This window comes from Tupaia chinensis, unplaced genomic scaffold, assembly GCF_000334495.1.
Source record: "Tupaia chinensis unplaced genomic scaffold, TupChi_1.0 Scaffold139962_1, whole genome shotgun sequence".
Classification (NCBI taxonomy): domain Eukaryota; kingdom Metazoa; phylum Chordata; class Mammalia; order Scandentia; family Tupaiidae; genus Tupaia; species Tupaia belangeri.
The window spans coordinates 175,227-200,729 of record NW_006199840.1 but is presented as its reverse complement, the minus strand read 5'-3'; the positions used below and the strand labels follow the sequence as shown (position 1 = coordinate 200,729).

Below are 25,503 nucleotides of genomic sequence, written 5' to 3'. Positions count from 1 at the left end.
CGCTTTCTGTCTCTCTGTCTCTCTCTGTCTGTCTGGCGAGTGCACATGCCCTATAGCAAAAATCTCTCCAAATAAAGAAAAGAAAAAGAAAAAGAAATGCTGTATACTGTATGTAAATGTATATTTTGCATACTAAATGTGATTAAATATTAATTAATTAATTAAAAATATATATCTATAGGGACAGCAGTTGGCGTAATGTCTATGTCACTGGACTCCCATATAAGCAACCATGGTTTGAGTCCCAGACCCAGTGGCTTAAACTCACGGTGGGTGCCTGTGCGTGCGTGTCCAAGATCCTGAGAGGAGAAGGGATTGCCGCATGGTCATCCCCCTGGGGGGTGATTTCTCGCTTTCTGTCTCTCTGTCTCTCTCTGTCTTTCTGGTGAACGCATGCGCCCTATAGCTAAAACCTCTCTCTCTCTCTCTCTCTCTCTCTCTCTCTGTCTATCTATCTATATATATAACCTAAAATAAAAGAAAATGTTTTCATTAGTTTGTATGAATCTGGCAAAGTAGTACAATATTAAACCTGGATATCATCCAAATTCTAAATTACACCTCTGATTTCAAACATATATAACAGATCAGTCTAGTCATGCTTCACTTGCCTTTGGTAATAAATATTCCAATTTCTATGATAAAAAAAAAAAAAAAAAAAAAATTGAAAATGATACCAAAACATGGAAGAACATCTCATACTCCTGGACTGGAAATATTAACATAATCGAAATATCCAAGTAACCCAAATTAATTTATAAATGTGTGTGCAATGCTGGTCAAATTAGAGATATTCTTCATAGAATTAGGAAAACAGCAATGAAAAACAGTCTTAAAATTTGTCAGGAATTATAAAACACCCCATATCACCAAAACAATACTGTATAAAAACAATAAAGTAGGTGGCATCTCACTTCCTGTCACCAAAGTATGTTACAAAGCAGTGATCATCAAAACAGCCTGGTATTGACACCAAAACAGGCATGTGGACCAATGGAATATAACAGATAACTTTATAAACCCCAAAACCTACAGTCAACTGATTTTTGACAAACAAGTACCAGATGATTCAGTGGAGAAAAGAAAACATCTTCATCAAATAATGCTAGAATAAATGGATCCTCACTTATAGAGATATGAAACTGGATCTCCATCTATCACTATTAACAAAAATCAAGTTAAACTGGATCAATGATGTGGGGCCACCTACTTGCATGGTGGTTAATGTGCTGGACTCCCAGGTGGCTAACCACAGTTTGAGTCCTCTGGTGCCTTGAAAACCATGCCAGTCCCTTGTAAGTGTGTGCCCAAAATCACAGGTAGGGAGACTGGAGAAGGGACTGTGGTATGGCCATCCTCCTTAGTGGAGTGATTTCTCACTTTTCCTTTTACTATCTGTCTCTGGCAAGTGCACGCATCCTATAGCAAAAACCTAAATAAATAAATAAATAATGGAACAAAACTCTAAATATAGAAGCTCAAAGTATAAAAACACATGGGGAACTCTTGGAGACATTGGAGTAGGAGAAGACTTCTTAAAAATACCTCAAAGCAGGGAACCAGCAGTTAGCATAATGGCTATGTCGCTGGACTCCCACATAGTCGACTGCGGTTCGCGTCCCGGACCCGGTGACTTAAAACTCACGCCGGGCGCATGTGCGTGCGTGCCCAGGATCCCGAGAGGAGAATGGAGGAGAAGGAATTGCGGCGTGACCATCCCCCCTGGGGGGTGATTTCTCGCTTTCTGTCTCTAATGTCTCTCTCTGTCTGGCGAGCGCACGCGCCCTATAGTGAAAATCTCTCAAAAAAAAAAAAAAAATACCTCAAAGCACAGGCAATAATCCTGAAAACAGACAAGCAGAATTACATCAGGTTAAAAAGCTTTTGCATGAGCTAGAAGGTAACATGGTGGTGGACTCCTACACAGCTGACAAAATACCTCAAAGCACAGGCAATAATCCTGAAAACAGACAAGCAGAATTACATCAGGTTAAAAAGCTTTTGCATGAGCTAGCAGGTAGCATGGTGGTGGACTCCTACACAGCTGACTATAGTTTGAGTCCTGGACCTAGTAGCTTGCTGCCTCACTTTCTTTTTCTTTCTCTCTCTGATCAAATTAAAAAATAATAATAGTAAGACGTAAAAGTAAATAAAATAATTTTTAAAGAGCTTCTGGACAGCAAAAAAAAACAATAATTCAGTGAGGAGACAACTCTCAGAATGGGACAATATATTTGCAAATTATGGCTTGGATAAGGGACTAATAACCAGAATATATAGGGAACTCAAGCAACTTATCCACAAAAAATCCTACTAAATCCTACTAAAAGTTGGGCAAATCTGACCACTCTCTAAGGAAGACATATGAATAGCCAAAAGCATATGAAAAAATGCTCAACATTCCTTATAATCAAAACTACATTGAAATACCACTTAACTCCAGTCAGAATGGCTAAAATTTAAACAATAAGTGCTAGCAAGGATGTGGTGAAAAGGGAACACTCCTGCACACTTATTGGGAATGCAAATCAGTACAGCCACTGTGGAGAACAATATGGAAGTCCCTGAAAGACCTATGAATAGAGCTACCACATCATCAATTCCACTCCTGGTTATCAAACTAAAAGGTGGTAAAACACTCAGTTGGGCAAACACTTGTACATTCGTAATTATTGTGGCATTATTCACATTCACTAGACATGGAATCAACCCAAATGTCCAAGAACAGATGAATGGTTGAAAAAGTGTAGCACATATACTCTATGGAATACTACTTAGCCACAAAGTACTGAGACCCTGGCATTTTTAGAAAGTAGACAAATATGGAAGATTTAATGCTAAGTGAAGCAAGCCAAACTATGAAAGAGAGGAAGTATACATTCCCACTCAAAATATACCAAATGTCTGTACTCTATGACAGAAACAGAAAGATTGGAAGGTATAAAAGCATGGAGAGCAACTGTGGATAACTATGGATGATGTGGGAGGAGAGTGGACAATGGGAGTGGGAAGGAGGGAGACAGGAAAAGAAAATGCAAAACATTTAATACAAAAAAAAAATGGAAAATTATCTGTGAATTTAAAAACATAGGATAATATCTTTGACTGGTCTTAAGATGTAGTGTATTGATGCTGGGAAAGTTCGTTCTGTATGCTATAAAGATGTACAGTAACTAAATGTAGAAAAATAAAAAAATAATTTAAAGTTTGCTAGAGAAAAAAAAAGAAAGAAAATCCTAAGAGGGAGGGAGAAATATCCTTTTTTTTTTTTTTTGGAGAGGTTTTTGCTATAGGGCGCGTGTGCTCGCCAGACCAACAGAGACACAGAGACAGAAAGTGAGAAATCAACCCCCAGGGGGGATGGTCACGCCGCAATCCCTTCTCCTCCATTCTCCTCTCAGGATCTTGGGCACGCACGCACACGCGCCCGGCGTGAGTTTTAAGCCACTGGGTCCGGGACGCGAACCACGGTCGACTACGTGGGAGTCCAGCGACATAGCCATTACGCTAACTGCTGGTTCCCGAAATATCTTTTAGGAATAGAAGGGTAATCGACATTTATAGATGTCTTAGAAAGGAAAACTAAGAAATTTGTTGCCAGCAGATCTATCTTAAAACTATTAAAAAAAAAAAAGGTAACTCTTGGAACACTTGGAAAAAAGAAAGAACAACAGAAAGTAATAAGAAATATGCATAATATTGAGTTGTCAAGAAAGTCATGACACATTTTTGCATTAAAAAACAGAAAAATATGTCATTACATATTTTCCCAACAACCTAATGCCCTCCCACGTTTTCTAAATTGACAGCTGTTTGACAGCTGAACCAAAAATTGTAAGTTTGTGATACAGTTCTTAATGTATGAAGAGATATTTAAGGCAAATAATGGGAAAATATAAGAAAAATGGGGGTAATGGGATGTAAATAGAGGTAAAGCTTCACTCCTTCCCTCAAACTAATAGAACATACCAGTAGTCTGTGATGTGTTATATATGTATTATGTAATAACTAGAGAAACTACCAAAAAAATAATTAGACCCAATAAAGAACTTACACAAAATTTGACCCTAAAATTCATATGAAAATACAGGGTACCCAGAATAACCAAATAATCTTGAAAAAGAATAAACAAAGTTGTACTATTGACACTTACCTATTTCAAAACTTACTACAAATATACAGTGATTGAGACAGTGTGATATTGCCATAAGGATACACATAAAGATCAATGAAATAGAATTCAATGTCCAAAAACAAACCCATACATCTACAATCAAGAAGCTTTTTAAAAAAATATTTTTATTATGGGACCAACAGTTGGCATAATTGCTATGTTGCTGGACTCCCACAGAGTCAACCGCGGTTTGAATCCCGGACCCGGTGGCTTAAACTCACACCATGCGTGCCCAAGATCCCGAGAAGAGAATGGAGGAGAAGGGATTGTGGTGTGGTCATCTCCCCAGGGGGTGATTTCTTGTTTTCTATCTCTCTGTTTCTCTCTTTCTGGCGAGCGCACACGCCCTATAGGAAAAACCTCTAAAAAAATTATTATTATTATTAGTTTTTTAGAGAGAGATTTTTGTTATGTACACTCACCAGAGAGACAAAAAGCCAGAAATAACCCCCCCAGGGGGGATGGCCACACTGCAATCCTTTCTTCTCCATTCTCCTCTCAGGATCTTGAGGATGTACGCACATGCACCCGCCGTGAGTTCTAAGCCTCCTGGTTTGGGACTCAAACCGCAGTTGATTATGTATGAGTCCAGTGATGATGTAACCATTACGCCATATGCTAGTCCCTAAAAAATGTTATGTTTTTTATCTTTTTTTTTTTGAGAGGTTTTTGCTATAGGGCACATGCGCTTGCCAGACAGACAGAGAGAGACAGAGAGACAGAAAACGAGAAATCACCCCCCAGAGGGAATGGCCACGCTGCAATCCCTTCTCCTCCATTTTCCTCTCAGGATCTTGGGCACGCACGCACACGCACCCGGCGTGAGTTTTAAGCCACCGGGTCTGGGACTCGAACCGTGGGCGACTACGTGGGAGTCCAGCGACATAGCCATTACACTAACTGCTGGTCCCAAAAAGTGGTTTTTTTAAGAGAGGAGAAGTGACTGAATTTGACTTAAATTAAGAATTGGAGAACCAGCAGTTAGCACAATGGCTATGTCACTGGAGTCCCACATAGTTGACTGCGGTTCGAGTCCCGGACCTGGTGGCTTAAAACTCATGCCGGGCACGTGTGCATGCGTGCCCAAGATCCTGAGAGGAGAATGAGGAGAAGGAATTGCAGCGTGCAGCGTGGCTATCCCCTCTGGGGGGCGATTTCTCGCTTTCTATCTCTCTTTCTCTGTCTGGCGAGCGCGCACGCCCTATAGCAAAAACCTCTCCAAAATAAAAAAAAACAATTGGGATATGAATTTTGGAATGCTATGTACTATATTTTCTAACTTCAGAATGGGCTCTTAACCACTACACTGTCCTGACATCCCGTGTTCTGGTGAATTCATTGCCACATTTGGAAATATATTGATCCTAACATTGTTTCTTTCATGTGTTGGAATAGTAGCTAAGAAAAAAATTGAAAATGTAAATTAACGTATAAATAATAATTATATTTACTAAATACATAATGAGTAATAATAATTTCAGGTTATCGACTGGTTTGGGTTTCTGTGTATCATTTTAAGCAGTGTTCATAAGAGTATCTTGGAAGTTATGAAATATGTACCATTTCCTGAAATGCAGTAAGCATTTATAAATGAGCAAAGCTAATTAAATAAAATTAAGTTTTATTGCCAAAATTTAGGGGAAAAAGTTATTTCTTAAATTTTATTTATTTATTATTCTTTTTTTAATTGGCCAGAGAGAGACAGAGAGGGAAAGTGAGAAAGCAAGCTGCCAGTTCTGGGACTCAAATCGTTGTCAGTCATGTGGGGGTCCAGTGCCTTAACCACCATGCCACCTGCTAGCCACTGGTCAACATTTTTTTTTTTTTGACAAAAGTGTTAAAACTATTCAGTAGGGAAAAGAATGTTCTTTTCATGTGGTTCTGGGACAACTGGATATCTACATGTAAAAGAATGAAATTGGATCCTTACTTCACATTATATATAAAAATTAAGTCAAAACTAATTCAAGGGACTGGCCCTATGAACAGTGGTTAAGCACTGCATAAAGAAAGCCAGATCCTAATGGCCAGAGTTGTAGTCCCAGCTTCACTGGCTTGAAAAATATGTCACACACACACTTATATGTGCTTAGGATTCTGACAGGACGAAGAACTGAAGGATAAAGGATTGTAGTAAACCAATCCCTCACTGGAGGATGCTTTCTCTCTCTCTGTCTCTTTCTCTCTCTCTCTTTCTGTATGTCTGTCACGTGCAAGTGTACAGTCACATACCCTCAAGCCTTAAAACATGGATTAAGAGGGACCAGCAGGTGGCGTGGTGGTTAAAGTGCTGGACACTCACACATGGCCAACCATGGTTCAAGTCCTGGACCTGGTGGCTTACCAACTCACTTTCTCTCTCTCTCTCTCTCTCTCTCTCTCTCTCTCTCTCTGTGTGTGTGTGTGTGTGTGTGTGTGTGTGTGTGTCTGGTCAAATGAAAATAAATGAATGAATAAATAAAATAATTATTTAAAAAATGGGTTAAAGATATAAATGTAAGAACTAAAAATACAAAATACTGAAAAAGAAAATGTAGGCATAAATCTTCATGACTTTGAATTAGGCAACAGTCTCTGAGACAACAAAAGCACAGTCAAACAAAGAAAAAAAATAAATTGGACATCAAAATTTTTAACTTTTGGGGCCCTCTGGTGGTATGGTAGCTATGGTGGATGAATCCAATGGCTAACTCTGCGGTTCATGTCCTGGACCTGAAGGTTTGAAAAACACACCAGGTATATGTGTGTGCATGTCCAAAATCCTGGGAGAAGAATGGAGGAGAAGGGATTGTGCCATGGCCATGTCCATCGGCGTCTGATTTCTCACTCCCCCCGCAAGTCTCTTTCTGGTGAGCACACATGCCCTATAGCAACACTTAAAAAAAACTTAACTAATTTAATTAATTAACTAATTTTAAATTTCAGTAAGCACATGGAAAGATGTTCAATATCAGTGGTCATTAGGGAAACACAAAAACCTCAATGAAATACCATTTTACATAGAATAGGATGGCTACAATCAAAAAGACAGACAATAGCAAGTATTGGGGAGAGGACATGAACAAAGTGGAACCTTCATACATTGCTTTCAGGAATGTAAAATGGTGCCTATAGCTGCTTTGGAAATAGCTGGGTAATTCCTCAAAAAGTTCAACACATGGGACCAGCAATTAGCATAATGGCTATGTCGCTGGACTCCCATGTAGTTGACCATGGTTCAAGTTCCGGACCTGGTGGCTTAAACTCACGCTGGGTGCATGTGCGTGCGTGCGTGCCCAAGATCCCGAGAAGAGAATGGAGGAGAAGGGATTGCGGCGTGACCATCCCCCCTGGGGGGTGATTTCTCGCTTTCTCTCTCTCTGTCTGGCTGGCGAGCACACGCGCCCTATAGCAAAAACCTCTCTCAAAAAAAAAAGTTCAACACAGAAGTATCATATGACCCATTTAATGCCCTTCTAGGTATATACCCAAGAAAATTGAAAATATATGAAGGAACTTTTGAAAAAGTTCATAGATAATGGATTAAAGTACAAGTTTATTTTGATGGAAAAGACTGAATTCCATGCATAGATTTTTTTTCATAATATACATTTTCCATGAACTCTTTTTTTACATTTAACTTTATTTATTTATTTATTTAAATTTGACTAGAGAGAGAGAGAAAGAAGGAAAGCAAGAAAGCAAGCCTCCAGGTCTGGGACTCAAACTGAGGTCAGCTGTGTGGGAGTCCAGCGCCCTTAACCATCATGCCACCTGCCGGCCCCCTCCATGAACTTTTTAAAGACCTCTCATATGCTCATACAATAACTTGTACATTAATGTTTAGAGTACCATTATTCATAATAGCCAAAAAATGGTAAATTTTATGGTATGTGAATTATACCTCAACTTTTAAAAAAGCATTTAACTAAATGAAAATGAAAACACAATTTATCAAAATTTTTGTGACACAGTTAAATCAATGCTGAGAAGGAAATTTACAACACTAAATATTTATATTAGCAAAGAAAGAAAACCTAAAATGAATAATCAAAGTTCCCATCTCAATACTATTAAAAAAGAGAGCAAACTAAACCTAAAGCAAGCAGGATGGAAGAATGAAGATAAAAGTAGAAATCAAAATTGAAACAGGACAACAGAGAAAACCAGTGAAACAAACACAGGTTCTAAAGAGTCAGAGGGTGATACAGAAGTAAAATACAATGCTCTGAGAAGCTGACCCACATGGGAAGGGTCCAGGTTTTTGCAGAGAGACCACTCTGAGTATGCCAGGCATGTGCAATGCCAGCAAACTGGGGCTAGCAGAGGCTCAGGGTGATTTGTGACATCAAGACCCTGTTGAAAATGATGTCTTTCTGTTTCTGTTTCTCTCTCTCTCTCCCTCCCTCTCTCTCCCCATCCCCCACCCCTCCACCTCCCCTGTCTCTCATACTCATGGAAAAAATTAAAAAATAAACTTTTTTAGTTCGGCAGGTGGCATGGTGGCTTAGGGCACTGGACTCCCACATGACTGACTGTGGTTGAAGTCCCAGACCTGGCAGAGCGCTGGACTCCCACATGGTTGACTGTGGTTCGAGTCCCATACCTGGTGGCTTGCTTTCTCACTTTCCCTCTTTCTTGCTCTCACTCTCACTCTGTCCCCCTCTGGTCAAATTAAAATAAATAAATAGAGTTAAGTATAATAATTCTTTTTTTTAAAAAAAAAAAAGATTAAAAAAATAAACTTTTAAAAATTGGGCCAGCTGTGGCTTTGGTCCTTCTTGCATCCTGCTGCTTCTCCAGTGCTTTTTGAAGTTCCACCGGCCTGTGTGACAGGGTCCCAGGGAGGCAGATGCTAAGGGTGAGCAGCTGTAAAGCTCCTCTAGTGTTCTACTAAACAGATCTGGGCCTTTGGATCCTTTCATGTCCTGCTGCCCCTTGAGTACCTTTCCAAGTTCCACTGGCTTGCATGGCAGGGCCCCAGGGAGGCAGCCCCTAAGGGTGAGTGGCTCTGAAGCTCTATCAGTGTTCTGCTGAGCAGGTCTGGGCCTTTGGATCCTCTTGTGTCCTGCTGCTCCTTCAGTGTCTTCCCAAGTTCAACTGGCCTGCCTGGTAGAGTCCCAGGAAGACATCTGCTAAGGATAAGTGGCTGTGAAGCTCCATAAATGTTCTGCTAAGTAGGTCTGGGTCTTTGGATCTTCTCGTGTTCAACTGCTCCTCCAGTGTCTTTCCAAGTTCTACCAGCCTATACGGCAGGGTCCCAGGAAGGCAGCCATGGAAGGTAAGCAGCTGTGACTCTCCCCTTCAGTAATCTGCTAATTGGGTCTGTGCCTTTGGATCCTTTCATGTCCTGGTGCTCCTCCAGTGCCTTTCCAAGTTCCACCAACCTGTGCATCTGAGATCTAGGGAGCCAGGTTCTTAAAGATTTCACATTTCACCAGTCCACAGTTGCATGTGCAGCACACAATTTGCACTTCTTTCTGTAGTTACATAGTTCTAGCCCAGTTCCAGGTGCATCTCATCCTGAGAGGTTGTTAGAGGATCCAACCACCTGAACATGATTAGATACATCCTACTCTGATTGAAAGACACATTCCCCTACCAAAGAACACACCTGGGAAGAAGAGCTCTTCTTTTCCATTGACACTAACAAATCCATTAAAAAAAAGTAGGAAGTGTGTACTTATATCAGATGAATAAAAACCAACACAGAAGCACAAGAAATAAAAAGAAGAAAAAAAATACACACACACACAAAAAAAAACAAGGAAATACTTCTCCCTCAAAAAACACAACTCCTCATCATCCACAGACAGCGCAATAAAACTTGCAGATATGTCAGAAAAAGAATTCAGAATATTCAGTGACAAAACTAAATGAAATGCAAGAGAAAAAGTAGACAACAAACTCCAGAAGATGAAGAAGTCCTTCCACAACTTGGAGGAGACAGACACTATAAAAAGAATCAAACAGAACTTCTAGAAATCAAGACTGTAATACAAGAAATCAAAACCTCCCTCAACCATATTAATAGGATTGGATCATGCAGAAGATAGGCTCTCGTTTAGAAGACAAAACCTCCAACTTAGGGGAAAAAATGTTAAAAAGAATGAAAAAAAAATTACCACAAAAAAATGAGGATAACATATGGAAAATACTAGATACCATTCAGCTCCCAAACATCTTAATCACTGGTATTCCAGAAGGTGAAGAATCCAATATGGGCATCAAAAGCTACGCCACAAAAAACCTGCAGAAAACTTTCCCAACCTAGAGAAATATTCAAACATCTAGATCACAGAAATATAAAGGAACAAAAATAGAATCAACCTAAGAAGATCTTCTCCATGGTATATCAAAGGCAGATCACAGATAAGGTCAAAATCACAGATAAGGACAAGATTCTAAAAACAGCAAGAGAGAAACATCAAATTACTTACAAAGGTTATACCATTAGACTAACATCAAGACATCTCAAGTGAAACAATGCAAGCAAGAGAAGATATATTCAAAAAACACTAAAAAAAAAAAAAATTCAACCAAGAATACTATACCCAGCAAGACTTGCCTTCATATGGAAAGAACAAATAAAATCATTCTGAGATAAACAAAAACTGAAAGAATTCACCAACACTAGACCAGCTCTATGAGAAGTACTGAAGGGAGTACTATATTAGAATAACTAAAGAGGGACAAACAAAAATAAGAGAAGAAAAACAACCCAAAAAAAAGGCTAACAAAAATAGCAGGGACAAGTCTGCAAATAGCAATAATAATGTTGAATGCTAAAAGATTAAATAATCCAATCAAGACACAGACAGGCTGAATGGATTTAAAAATAAAAATAAAATAAAAAAGGATGCTTTATATACTGTCTGCAAGAAATGCACCTCACAGATATAGACAAACATAGAATGAAAGAAAGAGCCAAAAATTATACTCCAGGAACCAGCAGATAGAGTAATCGTTATGTAAATGAATTCCCACATAGTTGACCACAGTTCAAGTCCCAGAACTAGTGGTTTAAAACTCACACTGGGCACATGTGCATGCATGTCCAAAATCCCAAGAGGAAAATGGAGGATATGGGACTGTGACACAGCCATCCCCTCAGGGGTTGATTTCTCACTTTCCGTCTGTCTCTGTCTCTCTAGAGAGTGCATGTGCCCTGTAGTGAAAATCTCTTTAAGAAAAAAAAAGGAAAAAAAATATTCCCAGTGAATGGAAATAAAAAACAAAAAGGCTGGAGTTGCAATACTGACATCAGACAAAATAGATATTAAGACAATAACTATACAAAGAGACAAAGAAGGAGACTATATAGCATTAAAAGGGTTAATTCACCAAGAACATATAACACATAAATATCTACACACTTGAGATCTGCAGGTGGCATGGTGGTTGAGGCACTGGACTCCCACATGGCCGACCACTGTTCAAGTCCTGAACTTGGCGGCTTGCTTTCTCACTCTCCCTTTCTCTCTGCCTCTCTCTGGTCAGAATTGAAGAATAATGATAATAAATAAAATTTAAAATAAGTAAATCTTTTTTAAGAGAAGAATGAAGGAGAAGAGATTATAGCACACCCCCAGGGGGTGATTTTTCGATTTATCTGTCTCTCTTGTCTCTGTGACTCTGGTAAACGCATAAACCCTATACTGAAAAAAAAAAAAAAAAAAAAAAAAAATTTTTTTTAGAAAAGAAAAACTCTAAAAAAAAAAAAAATCCAAATGGATAGAAACTAGTATCTTCTCCAATCACTATGGAATTACACTTGAAATTAACTGGAAAAAAATCCTCAAAAATACCCAAACACATGGAAATTAAATAACGTACTCCTGAGTGACTTCACAGCCACTGAAGAAATAAAGACTGAAATCAAAAGACTCATTGAAACCAATGATAATGAGCATACAAGCTTTCATAGCCTACAGGACACACCAAAAGCAGTCCTAACAGAGAAGCTCATAGAAATTAGTGCTCATAAGAAAAAAAAAATTGGAGGAACCATCAGCATAATGGCTATGTCTCTGAATTCCCATGTAGTAGACTGTGGTTCGAGTCCTGTGGCTTAAACTCAGGCCGGCACGGCCGGGGTGTGTGTGTGTGTGTGTGTGTGTGTGTGTGTGTGTGCCTAAGATCACGAGAGAGAAGGGAATGTGGCATGGCCATCCCCCCTAGGGGGGGTGATTTCTCACTTTTTGTCTCTCTCTCTCTTGTCTTTCTGGAGAGCGTACACATTCTATAGCAAAAACCTCTCAAAAAATAGAGAAGATAAACAAAATTGATACACTGTTAGCTAGAATAATTAAGAAGAGAGAAAGGAATCGTATAAATTTCATCAGCAATGAAGCAGGCAATACTACAACATATATAACAGAAATGCAAAAGATCATCAGAGAATACTACAAACATCCATACACCAACAAACAAGACAACCTGGATGAGATGGACAAATTTCTGGACACCTATAAGCTACCAAGATTGAATCAGGAAGACAGAAAGCCTGAATAGACCAATAACAAGCAATGAGATTGAATCAGCAATAGTCTCCCAACAAAGAAAGGCCCAGTTTCCAATGGCTTCACTTATGAATTCTACAAAACCTTTTAAGAAGAGCTAACCCTCATTTTACTCAAACTATTACTGAAGCTCTAAAAGGAAGGAACCTTCCCAAATTCATTCTATGAAGCCTCCATTATCCTCATTCCAAAAACAGACAAGAGCATAACAGAAAAGAAAACTACAGACCAATATCCCTGATGAATACAAATGCAAAAATTCTCAACAAGATCCTACACCAAATCAAATCCAATGACAGTTTAAAAAGATTATACAACACAATCAGGTGAACTTTATTCCAGGGATACAAGGGTGGTTCAACATATGTAAAACTATAAATGTAATACATCATATCAATAGGAGGCAAGTTTAAAACCATGTAATCATATCGATTGATGCAGAAAAAGCATTTGATTAAACACAACATCCCTTCGTGATTAAAACTCTCAGCAGAATCAGCATAGAAGGGACTTTTCACAACACAATAAAAGCCATATACAAAAAACCCACAGCTAACATCATACTGAATGCAGAAAAACTGAAAGCTTTTCTTCTAAAATCTGGAACAAGACAAGGCTGCCCACTTTCTCCACTCCTTTTCAGTAGAATATTAGAAGTCCTAGCAAATGCAATCAGATAAGAGACTAAAATAAAAGGCATTCAAATAGGAAAAGAAGTGAAATTATCTCTATTTGCAGATGACCTGATTAAATACATAGAAAACCCAAGAGACTCCACACACACACACACAAAATTTTTTTTTAATTTTCCTAGAACTGATTAACGAATACAATAAAGTGGCAGGATACCAAATCAACATATAAAAAATCTATACAATTGTTATACAATAGTGAATGGACTGAGATAGAATTGAGGAAATCAATTCCATTTACAATAGCCAAAAAGAAATAAGATACCTACGAATAAACCTAAGCAAAGAAGTCAAAGACCTCTACAAAGAAAATTATGAAAAACTTAAACAAGAATTATGCCAGGCACATGTGCGTATGTGCCCAAACTTCCGGGAAGAGAATGAAGGAGAAGGGATTGTGGCATGGCCATCTCCCTTGGTGGGTGATTTGTTACTTTCCGTCTCACTGTCTCTGTCTGTCTGTCTGTCTGTCTGTCTCTCTCTCTCTCTGGCAAGTGCACATGCTCTGAAGCAAAAACCTCTCCAAAACAAGCAAATGAACTTAAACAAGAAACTGAAAATGATACAAAAAAAGTGGAAAGACATCCTATGTTCCTGTGTTGACTGAATGAATATAATTGAAATTTCAATTCATCCTGAATTACTCTATAAATTTAATGTAATCCCAATCAAATTACCAGAGAAGTTCTTCATAGATTTAGAAAAAAACAATCACAGAACTTGCCTAGAATCATAAAAGACCCCATATTGACAAAGTAATACTGCACAAGAAGAGTAGAGTAGGAGGGGCCAGCAGGTAGCATGCTGGTTAAGGCGATGGACTCCCATAAGACCAACAGGGTTCAAGTCCCAGACCTGGCAGCTTGCTTTCTCATTTCCCTCTCTCTCTATCTCTCTTTGGTGAGCACATATGCCCTATAGCAAATTAAAAATGATGATAATGGGGCCAGCAGTTAGCATAATGGCTATGTCGCTGGACTCCCATGTAGTCGACCGCGGTTCGCGTCCCGGACCTGGTAGCTTAAAACTCACACCGGGCGCGCGTGTGTGTGTGTGCCCAAGATCCCCATGTTCCTGGATTGAAAGAATTAGTAGTCAAAATGGCAATTCTACTCAAATTAATCTACATATTTAATGCAATCTCTATCAAATTACAAGAGACATTCTTCACAGATCTAGAAAAGACAATCATAGAATCTGTCTGGAATCATAAAAGACCCTCTATTGCTAAAGTAATCCTATGCAAGAAGAGTGGCATGGACAGCATCTCACTCTCTGACCCTAAAATATATTACAAAACTGTGATAAAACCAGCATGATACTGGCATAAAAACAGGCATGTATACCATGTATACCATGGAACAGAATAGAGACTCCAGGAAAAAACCCAGACAAAGCCAACTGATTTTTTACTAAGGGCACCAGTCAATTCAGTGGGGTAAAACAAAATCTCTTTAGTAAATGGTGCTGAAAAAAATTGGGTATCCACCAACAAAAAGATGAAACTGGACCTGTATTGATCACCATTGACAAAAATCAACTCCAAAAAGGATCAAAGATCTAAACTTAAGGCCTCAAACTATAAAACTGCTGGTGGATAGCATAGGGGAAACTCTGTGTTTTGGAGATGCCAAAGACTTCTTAAATAGGATTCCTAAAGCACAGGCAATAATCCCAAAAATAGACAAGTGGGATTACATCAGGTTAAAAAGCTTCTGCACAACAAAAGAAATAATTAGAGTAAATCTGCAACCCTCAGAATGGGAGAATATATTTGCAAACTAAGTCTCAGATAAGGGACTGATAACCAGAATACACAGGGAGCCCAAATAGCTTACCTGAAAAAAAAAATTATCAACCCAATTAAAAGATGGGGAAATTGAGACCAGCAGTTAGCGTAATGGCTATGTTGCTGGACTCCCATGTAGTTGACCACGGTTCGCATCCTGGACCCGGTGACTTAAAACTCACGCCAGGCGCGTGTGCGTATGTGCCCAAGATCCCGAGAGGAGAATGGAGGAGAAGGGATTGCGGCGTGGCCATCCCCCCTGGGAGGTGATTTCTCACTTTCTGTCTCTCTGTCTCTCTCTTTCTGGCGATTGCACGTGCCCTATCACAAAAACCTCTCAAAAAAACAAACAAAAAAGATAGGGAAATGAGCTGAATTGACAACTCTCTAGAAGGGATATGCAAATAGCCAAAAAGTATACAAAAAATGCTCAACAGCCCTTATCATAAGGGAGATGTAAATCAAAACTACAATGAGATACCACCTAACTGTAGTCAGAATGGCTAAGATTAAAAAAATAAAGAATGATCGGGACCAGTGGGTGGCATGGTGGTTAAGGCACTGGAATTCCCACATGGCCAACCACAGTTCGAGTCCCAGACCTGGCAGCTTGCTTTCTCACTTTCCCTCTCTCTCTGTCTTTCTCTGGCAAAATTAATGTGAAATAATAATAATAAATAAATAAAATAGTTCTTTAAAAAAATAAAGAAAGAAAGAATAAGTAATGGATATACTATGGAGAAAAGGGAACTCTCCTACACTGTTGGTGGGAATGTAAACTAGTACAGTCACTGTGGAGAACAATAAGGAGATTCCTCAAAGACCTATAGATAAACTACCATATGATCCAGCAATTCTACTCCTAGGTATCTATCCAAATGATAAGAATACACTCAGTCAGAAAAACTTTTAAACATCCATGTTTACTGCAGCATTATTCACAACTGCTAAGACATGGAACCAACCCAAATGTCCAAAAACAGATGAATGATTGAAAAAGTGTGGTACATATGCACTATGGAATACTACTCAGCCATTAAAAAAAAAAAAAAAACAGCAAGACGCTGACAATCTAAAGTGGACAAATATGGAAGATTTACTGCTACAGCAAAGCCAGCCAGACTATGAAAGTGAAGCATTGTATGTCCCCACTCAAATGTATACCGAAAGTCTGCACTGTATGGCAGAAACTTGGAAGGCCTAAAAGCATGGAGAGCAACTGTGGATAATGGAGACAGTGTGGAAGAAGGGCGAGAAATAGGGGAGGGTGTGAGTGAGGGACTAAGGGGGGGGGAGAAAGAAGCAAAACATTTAAGCAATACAAAAGCAGAAAATTATCTGTTGATGATAATGCATATGGTAATATCTTCAACTGGACTAATATATGGAGTATTCATGCTGGGAAAATTAATTTAGTATGTTCTAATGAAATACAGGATTGAATGTAAAATAACACTAATTATAATAAAACAAACTTTTGAGAGGTTTTTTTTTTTTTTTGTAAAAGGACACATGCACTCTCCAGAGAGATAGAGAGAGAGAGTGAGAAATCACCCCCATGAGGGGATGCCCGCATTACAATCCCTTCCCATCTCTTCTCCTTTTGGGATTTTGGAGATGCATGCACATGCACTAGGCATTGAGTTTTAAGCCCATGGGAGTCCAACAACATAACCATTACGCCACTTGCTGGTTCCAATATAAGGTATCTTTTGCAAAAGAAAAAGTGGGCTAGGTTTCTGTGGCACAATCAGTGGCTAGAAGCTACATGGCTGATTGCAGGTTCAGATTCCTGGCCCAGAAGACCTTAAACACACTGGGCATACACATGTGCACAAGATCCTGAGGAGCTAAAGGATCGGGAGAAAGGGATGCCAGCATGATCAGATCCTATCAAGGGTGTCCTCACTCTGTTGTATGTATTTACACATGCACTCACTATTCTGACCTTTCATTAAAAGTGGTTCTTTGGAAAGATCTACAAAACTAACCAACCTCTTAGGGGAAAAAATGGCTGCTGCCAGCTGAGTCATTCTTTGTAGGAGATTCTCAGCTATGCTGAAGGCTTTCAGATCCTTAGTAACTCCTCAGGCTCCTGCTAGCACAGATTACTTGTTTTCTGTTAGTTTGTTGCCACAGTATATACCAAATCTCACATCTTTGTAGCAGTATAGATTATTTCATACCACAGCATTAAAAAAAGGACTGGAGAAGTTTTGATAACCCAAAAAACTGAGGGGAAGAAAAAGTGAAATCAGGAGCTTCATGGATCTATCAGCAATTATGGAACAATAGTAATAAAGATTTACATGAACTTTGGTATGTATTACGGAAAGAAACATGCTCCAAATAATTCTAGAGTGGAAACCAAGCTACAGAGGTCGCAAATGACAAATCCAGAGCAGTTAGAAAAGGCAGTAGATTCCAGGTATGCATTAATAAAGTTGTCCAGGAAGGATAACATTCACTAAGGCTTCTTTAGACTTGTCAAGAAAGCTAGATCTGGTGCCTGGATAAGAAACATCTTTGGAAGAATTATCTGGCATAAACTCAAGCAGTGGCCTATACCTTGGAACCTAAATAAAAGCTACAATAGGAAACAATTCTTTGCAATGCCTTCTGTGTATCATTTTGTTAGACTGAGACTTGAGAAACAAGCCCACATTGAAGAAAAAAAAAAAAAATTACAGAAAAAGAAAGAAAAACTTCTTTGGGAAAAGTTTCCATACCTTTTTGAAGCCCAGAAATCAAATCATATCTAAGAGGCCTGCACATTTAATTTACTATTTTGTATTTCTTGCTAATAAAGTCTATGTACAGAAGTAAATATACATTAAATGGTTTATAAAGGGAAATAAAACTAACCAACTTAGTTGACACAAATAAGAGAGAAAGGTACAAATAATATCAGGAATGAAACAAAGGCAGTAACTAGAGACCTAGAAGACATCCAAAGGAGAATAAGAAAATAGTATGAATGACTCTACATAGACACATAAATTTGACAATTTAAATAAAATAGACCAATTCCTTAAAAAGTACAGACGACCACAACTCATCAAAGAGAAAGAGGTAATTTGAATAGCCTTATAAAATTTCAGGAAATTTAACTTTATTTAAATTGAATGTTAATTAAAATCTTCTCAAAAAAGAAATTTTCAAGTCCATGTCATTTCACTAGAGAATTCTAACAAACATTTGTGTTAAGGAAATTTAACACAAATTCAGATTAAATAAATCAAAGAAAATCTAAATAAATGGAAAGACACATTATGTTCATGAAAGACTCAATCAGTTAAAGATGTCAACTTTCCCCAAACTGAGACAACCAGGGACATTTTTCCCCCACCTGAGATCTAAGAACTCATAATCTAGAGGTGAGACCCAAGCATCCACTGATTAAGGAAAAAAGACCCTCAAATCAAGTCATTCTGATTTACAGTCTAAAATGCCAGCCTCATAGTCACTATCCCTAGAGTCATAGAGCTAAGAGTTCTGTATTCTATCTGTCTAGCAAGTTGACATAAATCCTATGCAAAAGAGTCCGACTGTCTCCTCCTGGACACCCTCATCTGCAGTCTCTCCAGGTGACACACTGCCTACTGGCCAACACATGAATTTTTTTTAAAGTATGATTTTGAGTCTCCAGCTAATACGAGAAAAATATCTCACATTATCAGATTAATACAGTTAGAAAGGGGTTGGCTACGTTACCACAAGCTTCCTTTTTCCTTTTACCTTCCCCAAACCCACCCAGAGGTACCCAGGAAAGACCTGTAGGAATGAAGAGTGTCTGTCCTTGCTTCACAGAACATTTGTAGCACTTGTCCACCTGGTCCCCAAAGAACATCTCATTCTGATGAGAGGAGCTGCTCCAGCACTCAAAGAGAGTCAGGTTGGCATTTGTTGGGCGTATCAAGTAAAAGATCTTCTCACCCTGAAATTTTAAAAAAAAGGTCAAAACTACCAAGAAATTCCAGAAAAGTCCCTCAGAGATACTTCAAAGGGCTATTTTTTCCCATGCTCCAAGATCATGGCAGTATGCCAGAGTTATTTCCCAAACTCATCTAAGAATCATTTTTAAGAAGATTTGGAAACTTCATAAGGTCTTCATGCACTTTGTACCATTAATTTTATATAAATTTGACAAAGACTATTTGGAAGAGACATTTAAAACAAAATCGTTCAACTTAGGACAAATGTACACCAGGTATTCCTATTTTAGATGCAATATCAAAAGAAAAAAATGCCCTCTGCAGCTTGCAATACTCCAATCCTAAAAGAGATTAAGGCCACATTAGTGATGAGAACAAAAATTGTATTAGCCTTTAAATGTAATTTACAGAGTGTTCCTGCTCACACCTGACATCAAAGCTAATAACTTTTTCCCTTTTAAAAATATTTTTATCGGGAACCAGCAGTTAGCGCAATGGCTATGTCGCTGGACTCCCACATAGTCGACCGCAGTTCACGTCCCAGACCCGGTGGCTTAAAACTCACGCCAGGCACGTGTGCGTGCGTGCCCAAGATCCCAAGAGGAGAATGGAGGAGAAGGGATTGCGGCATGACCATCCCCCCGGGGGGTGATTTCTCGCTTTCTGTCTCTATGTCTCTCTCTGTCTGTCTGGCAAGCGCACGCGCCCTATAGCAAAGACCTCTCAAAAAAAAAAAAAAAAAAAAAAAAAAAAAACACCCACACAAGGCGCAGGTGCGCCCAAGATCCCGAGAGAAGAATGGAGGAGAAGGGATTGCTGCATGACCATCCCCCCTGGGGGGTGATTTCTCGCTTTCTGTCTCTCTGTCTCTTGGTCTGTCTGGTGAGCGCACGCGCCCTATAGTGAAAACCTCTCTAAAAAAAAATTTTTTTTATCAATTTCTTTACATTTTCCCACATTTACTTTATATATTAAAAAATCTTTGTTCATGTGTTTTGTTTAGATAATCATAAGAGATAATTTGGCAAAAAAAATCCACTAGCACAAATATATTACCTCACCTTGATTGATTTCACAATAATAAATTCCAACAACATAAGAAATATCTATTGCACAATTGGAAAAATCCGAATCAGATCTGTAGATTAGTTAGTATTTTATCAGTGTTAATTTCCTGATTTTGATATCTATACTGTGATTAAGAGAATGCCTTTGTTATTAAGAATTACACAATAAATTATAGAGAGATAAAGGAACATCAGTCTATAACTACTCTCAAATGTCTCATAAGAAAACATATATATGCACACATAGATATGTATATAATAAAGGACATTTTATTATGCTTACTATAAAGAAAGAGAATACAATAAAATGGCAACCCAAAGAGAATCTAGGTGAAGGGCACACAGTAGTTCTTCCCATTATTTTTGCAATTTTTGAATAAAACTTAAGTCTAACATTTGCATAATAGCACTTTTATTTACATGTCTAATTTCTTCATAACTCAATGGATACAAGTTGAAGATTTGTTGATCATTTAGACAACAGACATAATCTAAGTTTTCAGCTCTTTCCTTGGCATTTTTTTTTTGAGAGATTTTCACTGTAGGGCGCGTGCACTCGCCAGACAGACAGTGAGAGACATAGAGACAGAAAGCGAGAAATCACCCCCCAGGGGGCATGGTCACGCCGCAATCCCTTCTCCTCCATTCTCCTCTCGGGATCTTGGGCACGCACGCACACGCGCCCGGCGTGAGTTTTAAGCCACCGGGTCCGGGACACGAACCGCGGTCGACTACGTGGGAGTCCAGCGACATAGCCATTACGCTAACTGCTGGTTCCCCCTTGGCATTTTTTATAAGAAAACTAAACAGCATGAACGATAGTGAAAAATAAAAGTATAGGGCCGAGTGGCATGGTGATTAAGGTGTTGTACTACCACATGGTCAACTATTATTCAAGTCCCAGAACCTGCGGCTTGAAAATCACACCAGATATGTATGTGGGTGCCTAAAATCCCAAGAAGAAAACAGAGAAGAGACTGCAGAGTGGCCAGAAGGTTGGCCACCCTGCCTGGGGGGGGGGGATTTTTCACTTTCCCTCTCCTTGTCTCTGTTTCTTTCTCTCTACAGTGAGTATACATGCCCTGTGGCAAAAAAAAAAAAAAAAAACTTAAAAAATTAATCAAGAAATTAGGGGCCGGCAGATGCCATGGTAGTTAAGACTCTGGATTCTGCATGTCCATCTCTGTGGTTTGAGTCCCAGACTTGGCAGCTCGAGAAACATGTTGGATGAATATATGTGCATGCCCAAAATCCTGAGAAGAGACTAGAGAAGGGATTGCAATGTGACCATTAACTCCCAGGGCTGAGGGAGATGTCTCACTTTTTCTCTCTTTCTCTTCAGTGAGTGCATGCACCCTAAGACAAAAATAGCAAAAATATATATTTAAGAAATTTGTTTTCCAGACCTCAAATATCTTTTACAGTCACTGACAATTAGTACACTATTTACAAAATTGTAACAACCACTAAAAATGAAATTTTCTATAGGAATCCTTACTTTAAAAAGACTGCATATAGGGACCAGCAGGTGCTATGGTGGTTAAGGTGCTGGACTCCTCTATATGATTAACTGTGGTTCAAGTACTAGACCTGGCAGCTTGAAAATCACACTGGTATATGTGTGTGCATGCCCAAAATCCTAGGGAGGAGACTGGAGAAGGGATTGCAGTTGTGTCATCTTCCCTAGGCAGGGGGTGATTTCTCACTTTCCTTCTCATCATCTCTCTATGTCTCTCTCTGGTGAGCCCTACGGCAAAAACCTTAAAAAAAGAAGACTTCATACATGTTTTATATTGACTATGGTGACAGTTAAATGACTACAAGTATCCCTAATCTAAAAATACAAAATATTAGGTTGTCGGGAAGTTTACGATGAAAAATGCATCATGACTTTCCTGACAACCCAATACAAAATGCTCCAAAATCTGAAACTTTCTCAGCACCATCATAAAACCATTAGTGGAAAATTCCACACCTGACCTCAAGTGATGAGTCATAATCAAAATGATGTACCTGGGGACCAGCAGATGGCGTAATGGCTATGTCGCTGGACTCCCAACGTGGTCGACCGTGGTTTGGGTCCCGGACCTGGTGGCTTAAACTCACACCGGGCGCGTGTGCGTGCGTGCCCAAGATCCCGAGAGGAGAATGGAGGAGAAGGGATTGCGGCGTGGCCATCCCCCCTGCAGGGTGATTTCTCGCTTTCTGTCTCTCTGTCTCTCTCTGTCTGTCTGGCGAGCGCACACACCCTATAGCAAAAGCCTCTAAAAAAAAAAAATGATGTACCTGTAACCCCAGTGATTTGGAAAGTCTGTGAGCCTAAGGTTGTCCTGGCCAACACAGCAAGACCATGTCTTTTTTTTTTTAAAAAAAAAGAGCCAGACCTGCCTAGAGATCAGAAAGCTGAGTCCACATAGCTAACTGTATGGTTAGAATTAAAGCCCCAGCAGCTGAAAAACATGCTGGGTGCATGTACATGAGTGTCCAAAATTCCAACAGAATGGAGAAATGGAGAAGGTATTATGGCATGACCATGCCCCACTGGGGATGCTTTCTTCCTCTCCCTATCTCCCTAGCAAGCATACATACCCTCTGGCAAAACAAGCAAAAATAAACAAACAAACAAAGCATGGTGGTGTATACTTGTAGTCCAAACTGGGAGGCTGAGGCAGGAGGATAGTAACAGTGAGACCCTTCTTTAAAAAGTTGCAGTACAATATATTGTATAAAATTACCCTCAGGCTATGAGTATAAGATGTATACAAAACATATACACCAAGTTTATACATCTTATATTTAAACTTGAGTCCCATCACCAAGATATCTTGCTATGTGCATTTGTTTTCTTGTTATGTTATGGAATATTTACAAATATTCCAATATCCAAAAACATGAAATCCAAAATGCTCTGAACATTTCTGATCCCAAGTGCTTCAAATAAGTCATATCCAATCTGTATTTAAATTATATCCTCTATAATAAAAACAATGGTATGATCCTTAAAAATAAATAAATAAATAAATAAATAAAATCTCAACAAAATTGCAGGGATGGAGAAGTTTTTCATAATACCAGGAATTTATGAAGTAAACATGGACATTTCCATACATGTTGTAGGAGTACGAATTGGTCCAATTAAGAAGGTAACAGTTAGGAGACAATAACCAAAGCACGACAGTTAACACAACATTCCATGACACCAAATCCACATGGGAAGGTCCCAGGTTTGTGTCCTGGAGTCTCTCTGTACATATTGGGCACATGCCTACATGCCTGGGGTGGCAAAGGCTGGGGATAGATGGTGGCATGAAGACACTGTTGGGTGAGCCTCATTCTCACCTCTACACCTTTCCCTCACTCTCATGAAATAAATAAACTTAAAAAAAAGGTAATGGTTGGGAAAACCTTAGGCATCTGCTATTACTAAAAAAAAAAAATATTTGATTAAGCATCAGCATCAAATCAATATCACATATGGCACATTTATCAAGTACTCAACCTTGATAGAGTACTTACGTGGAAATGTCACCCAAACAGAACCTGGGAGGGGGGCACATAGGTCTCAGCAGCCTGTTTTGTGCTGCTACCTGACACAAACAAGGAGGCCTAAGATTTGGCTGCCTTCAAAAGTCATATCCGTTCCTACCTTGAGTACATGGTACCAGACTGAGGTGCCACCAAAGTCAATGTGAAAGTCTGTATAGCTATCCCTCACGCTCATGAGGCAGTACTTCTGCACATTGGGTCTCTCAAAGACACACTCTTCTGGCCACAAGTTCTCGACCCAGGACAGCTTTCGAACAATCTTGGGTGTCTCCACAAGGTTAGAAAGTCTAGCAAGAAAGGGGTGCACAGAAGATGTCAGTTGATTGAGAATGGAAGGTTGAAACAAATAAAATACCCTATATTTCAGTGACAGCTAAGACACAGAACAGGTTCTCTCCACACAATCCCCAAAGGCACATGGGACACCTATTTCAGCAAAATTAATCAGCAACCTTGATAGAGTACTTATGTGGAAATATCACCCCAAAAGAACCTGGAAGGCAAGTGGGTCTCAGCCTAAAAAGTCCCAAATCCCAGCTCCACATCCTTCCCCTGTTGAAGGTGGTCATTTCCTCCACAAAATGCTCATATTACTCCCCTGACCCAGACTACTCACCTGGTACTTGGTGGATCACCGTTATTATACTGTCCCCTTCCTATTGTGTCTTTAGGAGAAACAACTTAGAGAAACCTCTCAGAGCTTAGTTCCAGGTAAAGAATTATTTCTCTGAAACATCTGATTGTTTTTTTCCTATGCAAAACAACAAATCTTATAATATTGCACTATCCTATTTGTTTAGTCCGTTGGAAAATTCAGTGAAAACTCTGCAGTCCATCTCCACTAACTATGCTGACATTTAATACATGTATTTTATTTACAGATGACCCATTAAAAACATCCTATTTCTCTGCCTTTATTTTTCCTCTTGTTCCAATTTTCTTTCCTCTTGCCATCTCTCTAAGTTACCTCAAATAGTCTTTCAAGATAAAAACATAAACAAAGTTTTTTTTTTTTGAAATAATTATTTTAACTTTATTTATTTATTTATTTTTAAATTTGATCAAAGAGGGACAGAACAAAAGAGGGAGGGAGGGGGAGAGAGAGAGAGAGAGAGAATGAGCAAGCAAGTCGCCAGGTCCAGGACTTGAACTGCGGTCAGCCATATAGGAGCCCAGCACCCTTAACCACATCACCTGCTGGCCCCAATAAACACAGTTTTTAACACATCCTTGTTTAACCTTGATCTTAAAAACAACAGCAAGGGTCCTAATATTGTACTATAACCATGTTACCACTGTGGTAAACTGGCTGAAGGAGTAGACAGGAACTCTGTGTACACTTTTCTGCAACTTCCTGTGAATCTATAATTATTTCAAAATTAAAGTAAAAATAAAAATAAGCAGGCAATAAGCTTTGTAAGGGCAAATATATATGTTATGATTTCTTGATATTTCCCACAGTTCTGAGTATAAAGAAGAGCACATATATCTATTGCATACGTAAGACAAGAGAGAATCATTTAAAGTGTGTTATATAGAGGTATATACCACTTAATGGTATCTCAATGATGAACCACATATATGACTACAGTTCTGTAAGATTATAATGGAGCTAAAATTTCCCATCACCTAGTGATGTAACAGCCATCATAACAGCACAGTGTAATGCATTATACTTACGTGTTCATGGTGTTCCTGGTTTAAACAAACCTACTGTGCTGCCAGACACATAAGTATAGCATATACTATGTTATCAAACACTTGATAATAATGACTACATTACTGGTTTCTTGATAATA

General features: G+C 38.9%; 1 protein-coding gene and 1 pseudogene across 7 annotated transcripts in view; one reads left to right on the top strand and one right to left on the bottom strand.

Annotated features, from left to right (window-relative positions):
• PHF8 (PHD finger protein 8) overlaps positions 1-25,503 on the bottom strand; it is a 182,529-nt gene that overhangs the window by 93,094 nt on the left and 63,932 nt on the right. For all 7 annotated transcript variants that reach the window (XM_006162417.3, XM_006162416.3, XM_006162418.3 and 4 more), the window contains exons 7-8: positions 23,805-23,991; positions 18,931-19,093 (exon numbers count right to left, since the gene is read on the bottom strand). In XM_006162417.3, coding sequence (XP_006162479.1) covers positions 18,931-19,093; positions 23,805-23,991 — 350 coding nt within the window. The remainder of the gene's footprint in view (positions 1-18,930; positions 19,094-23,804; positions 23,992-25,503) is intronic.
• Positions 17,167-17,918, top strand: LOC102484850 (39S ribosomal protein L47, mitochondrial pseudogene; annotated as a pseudogene).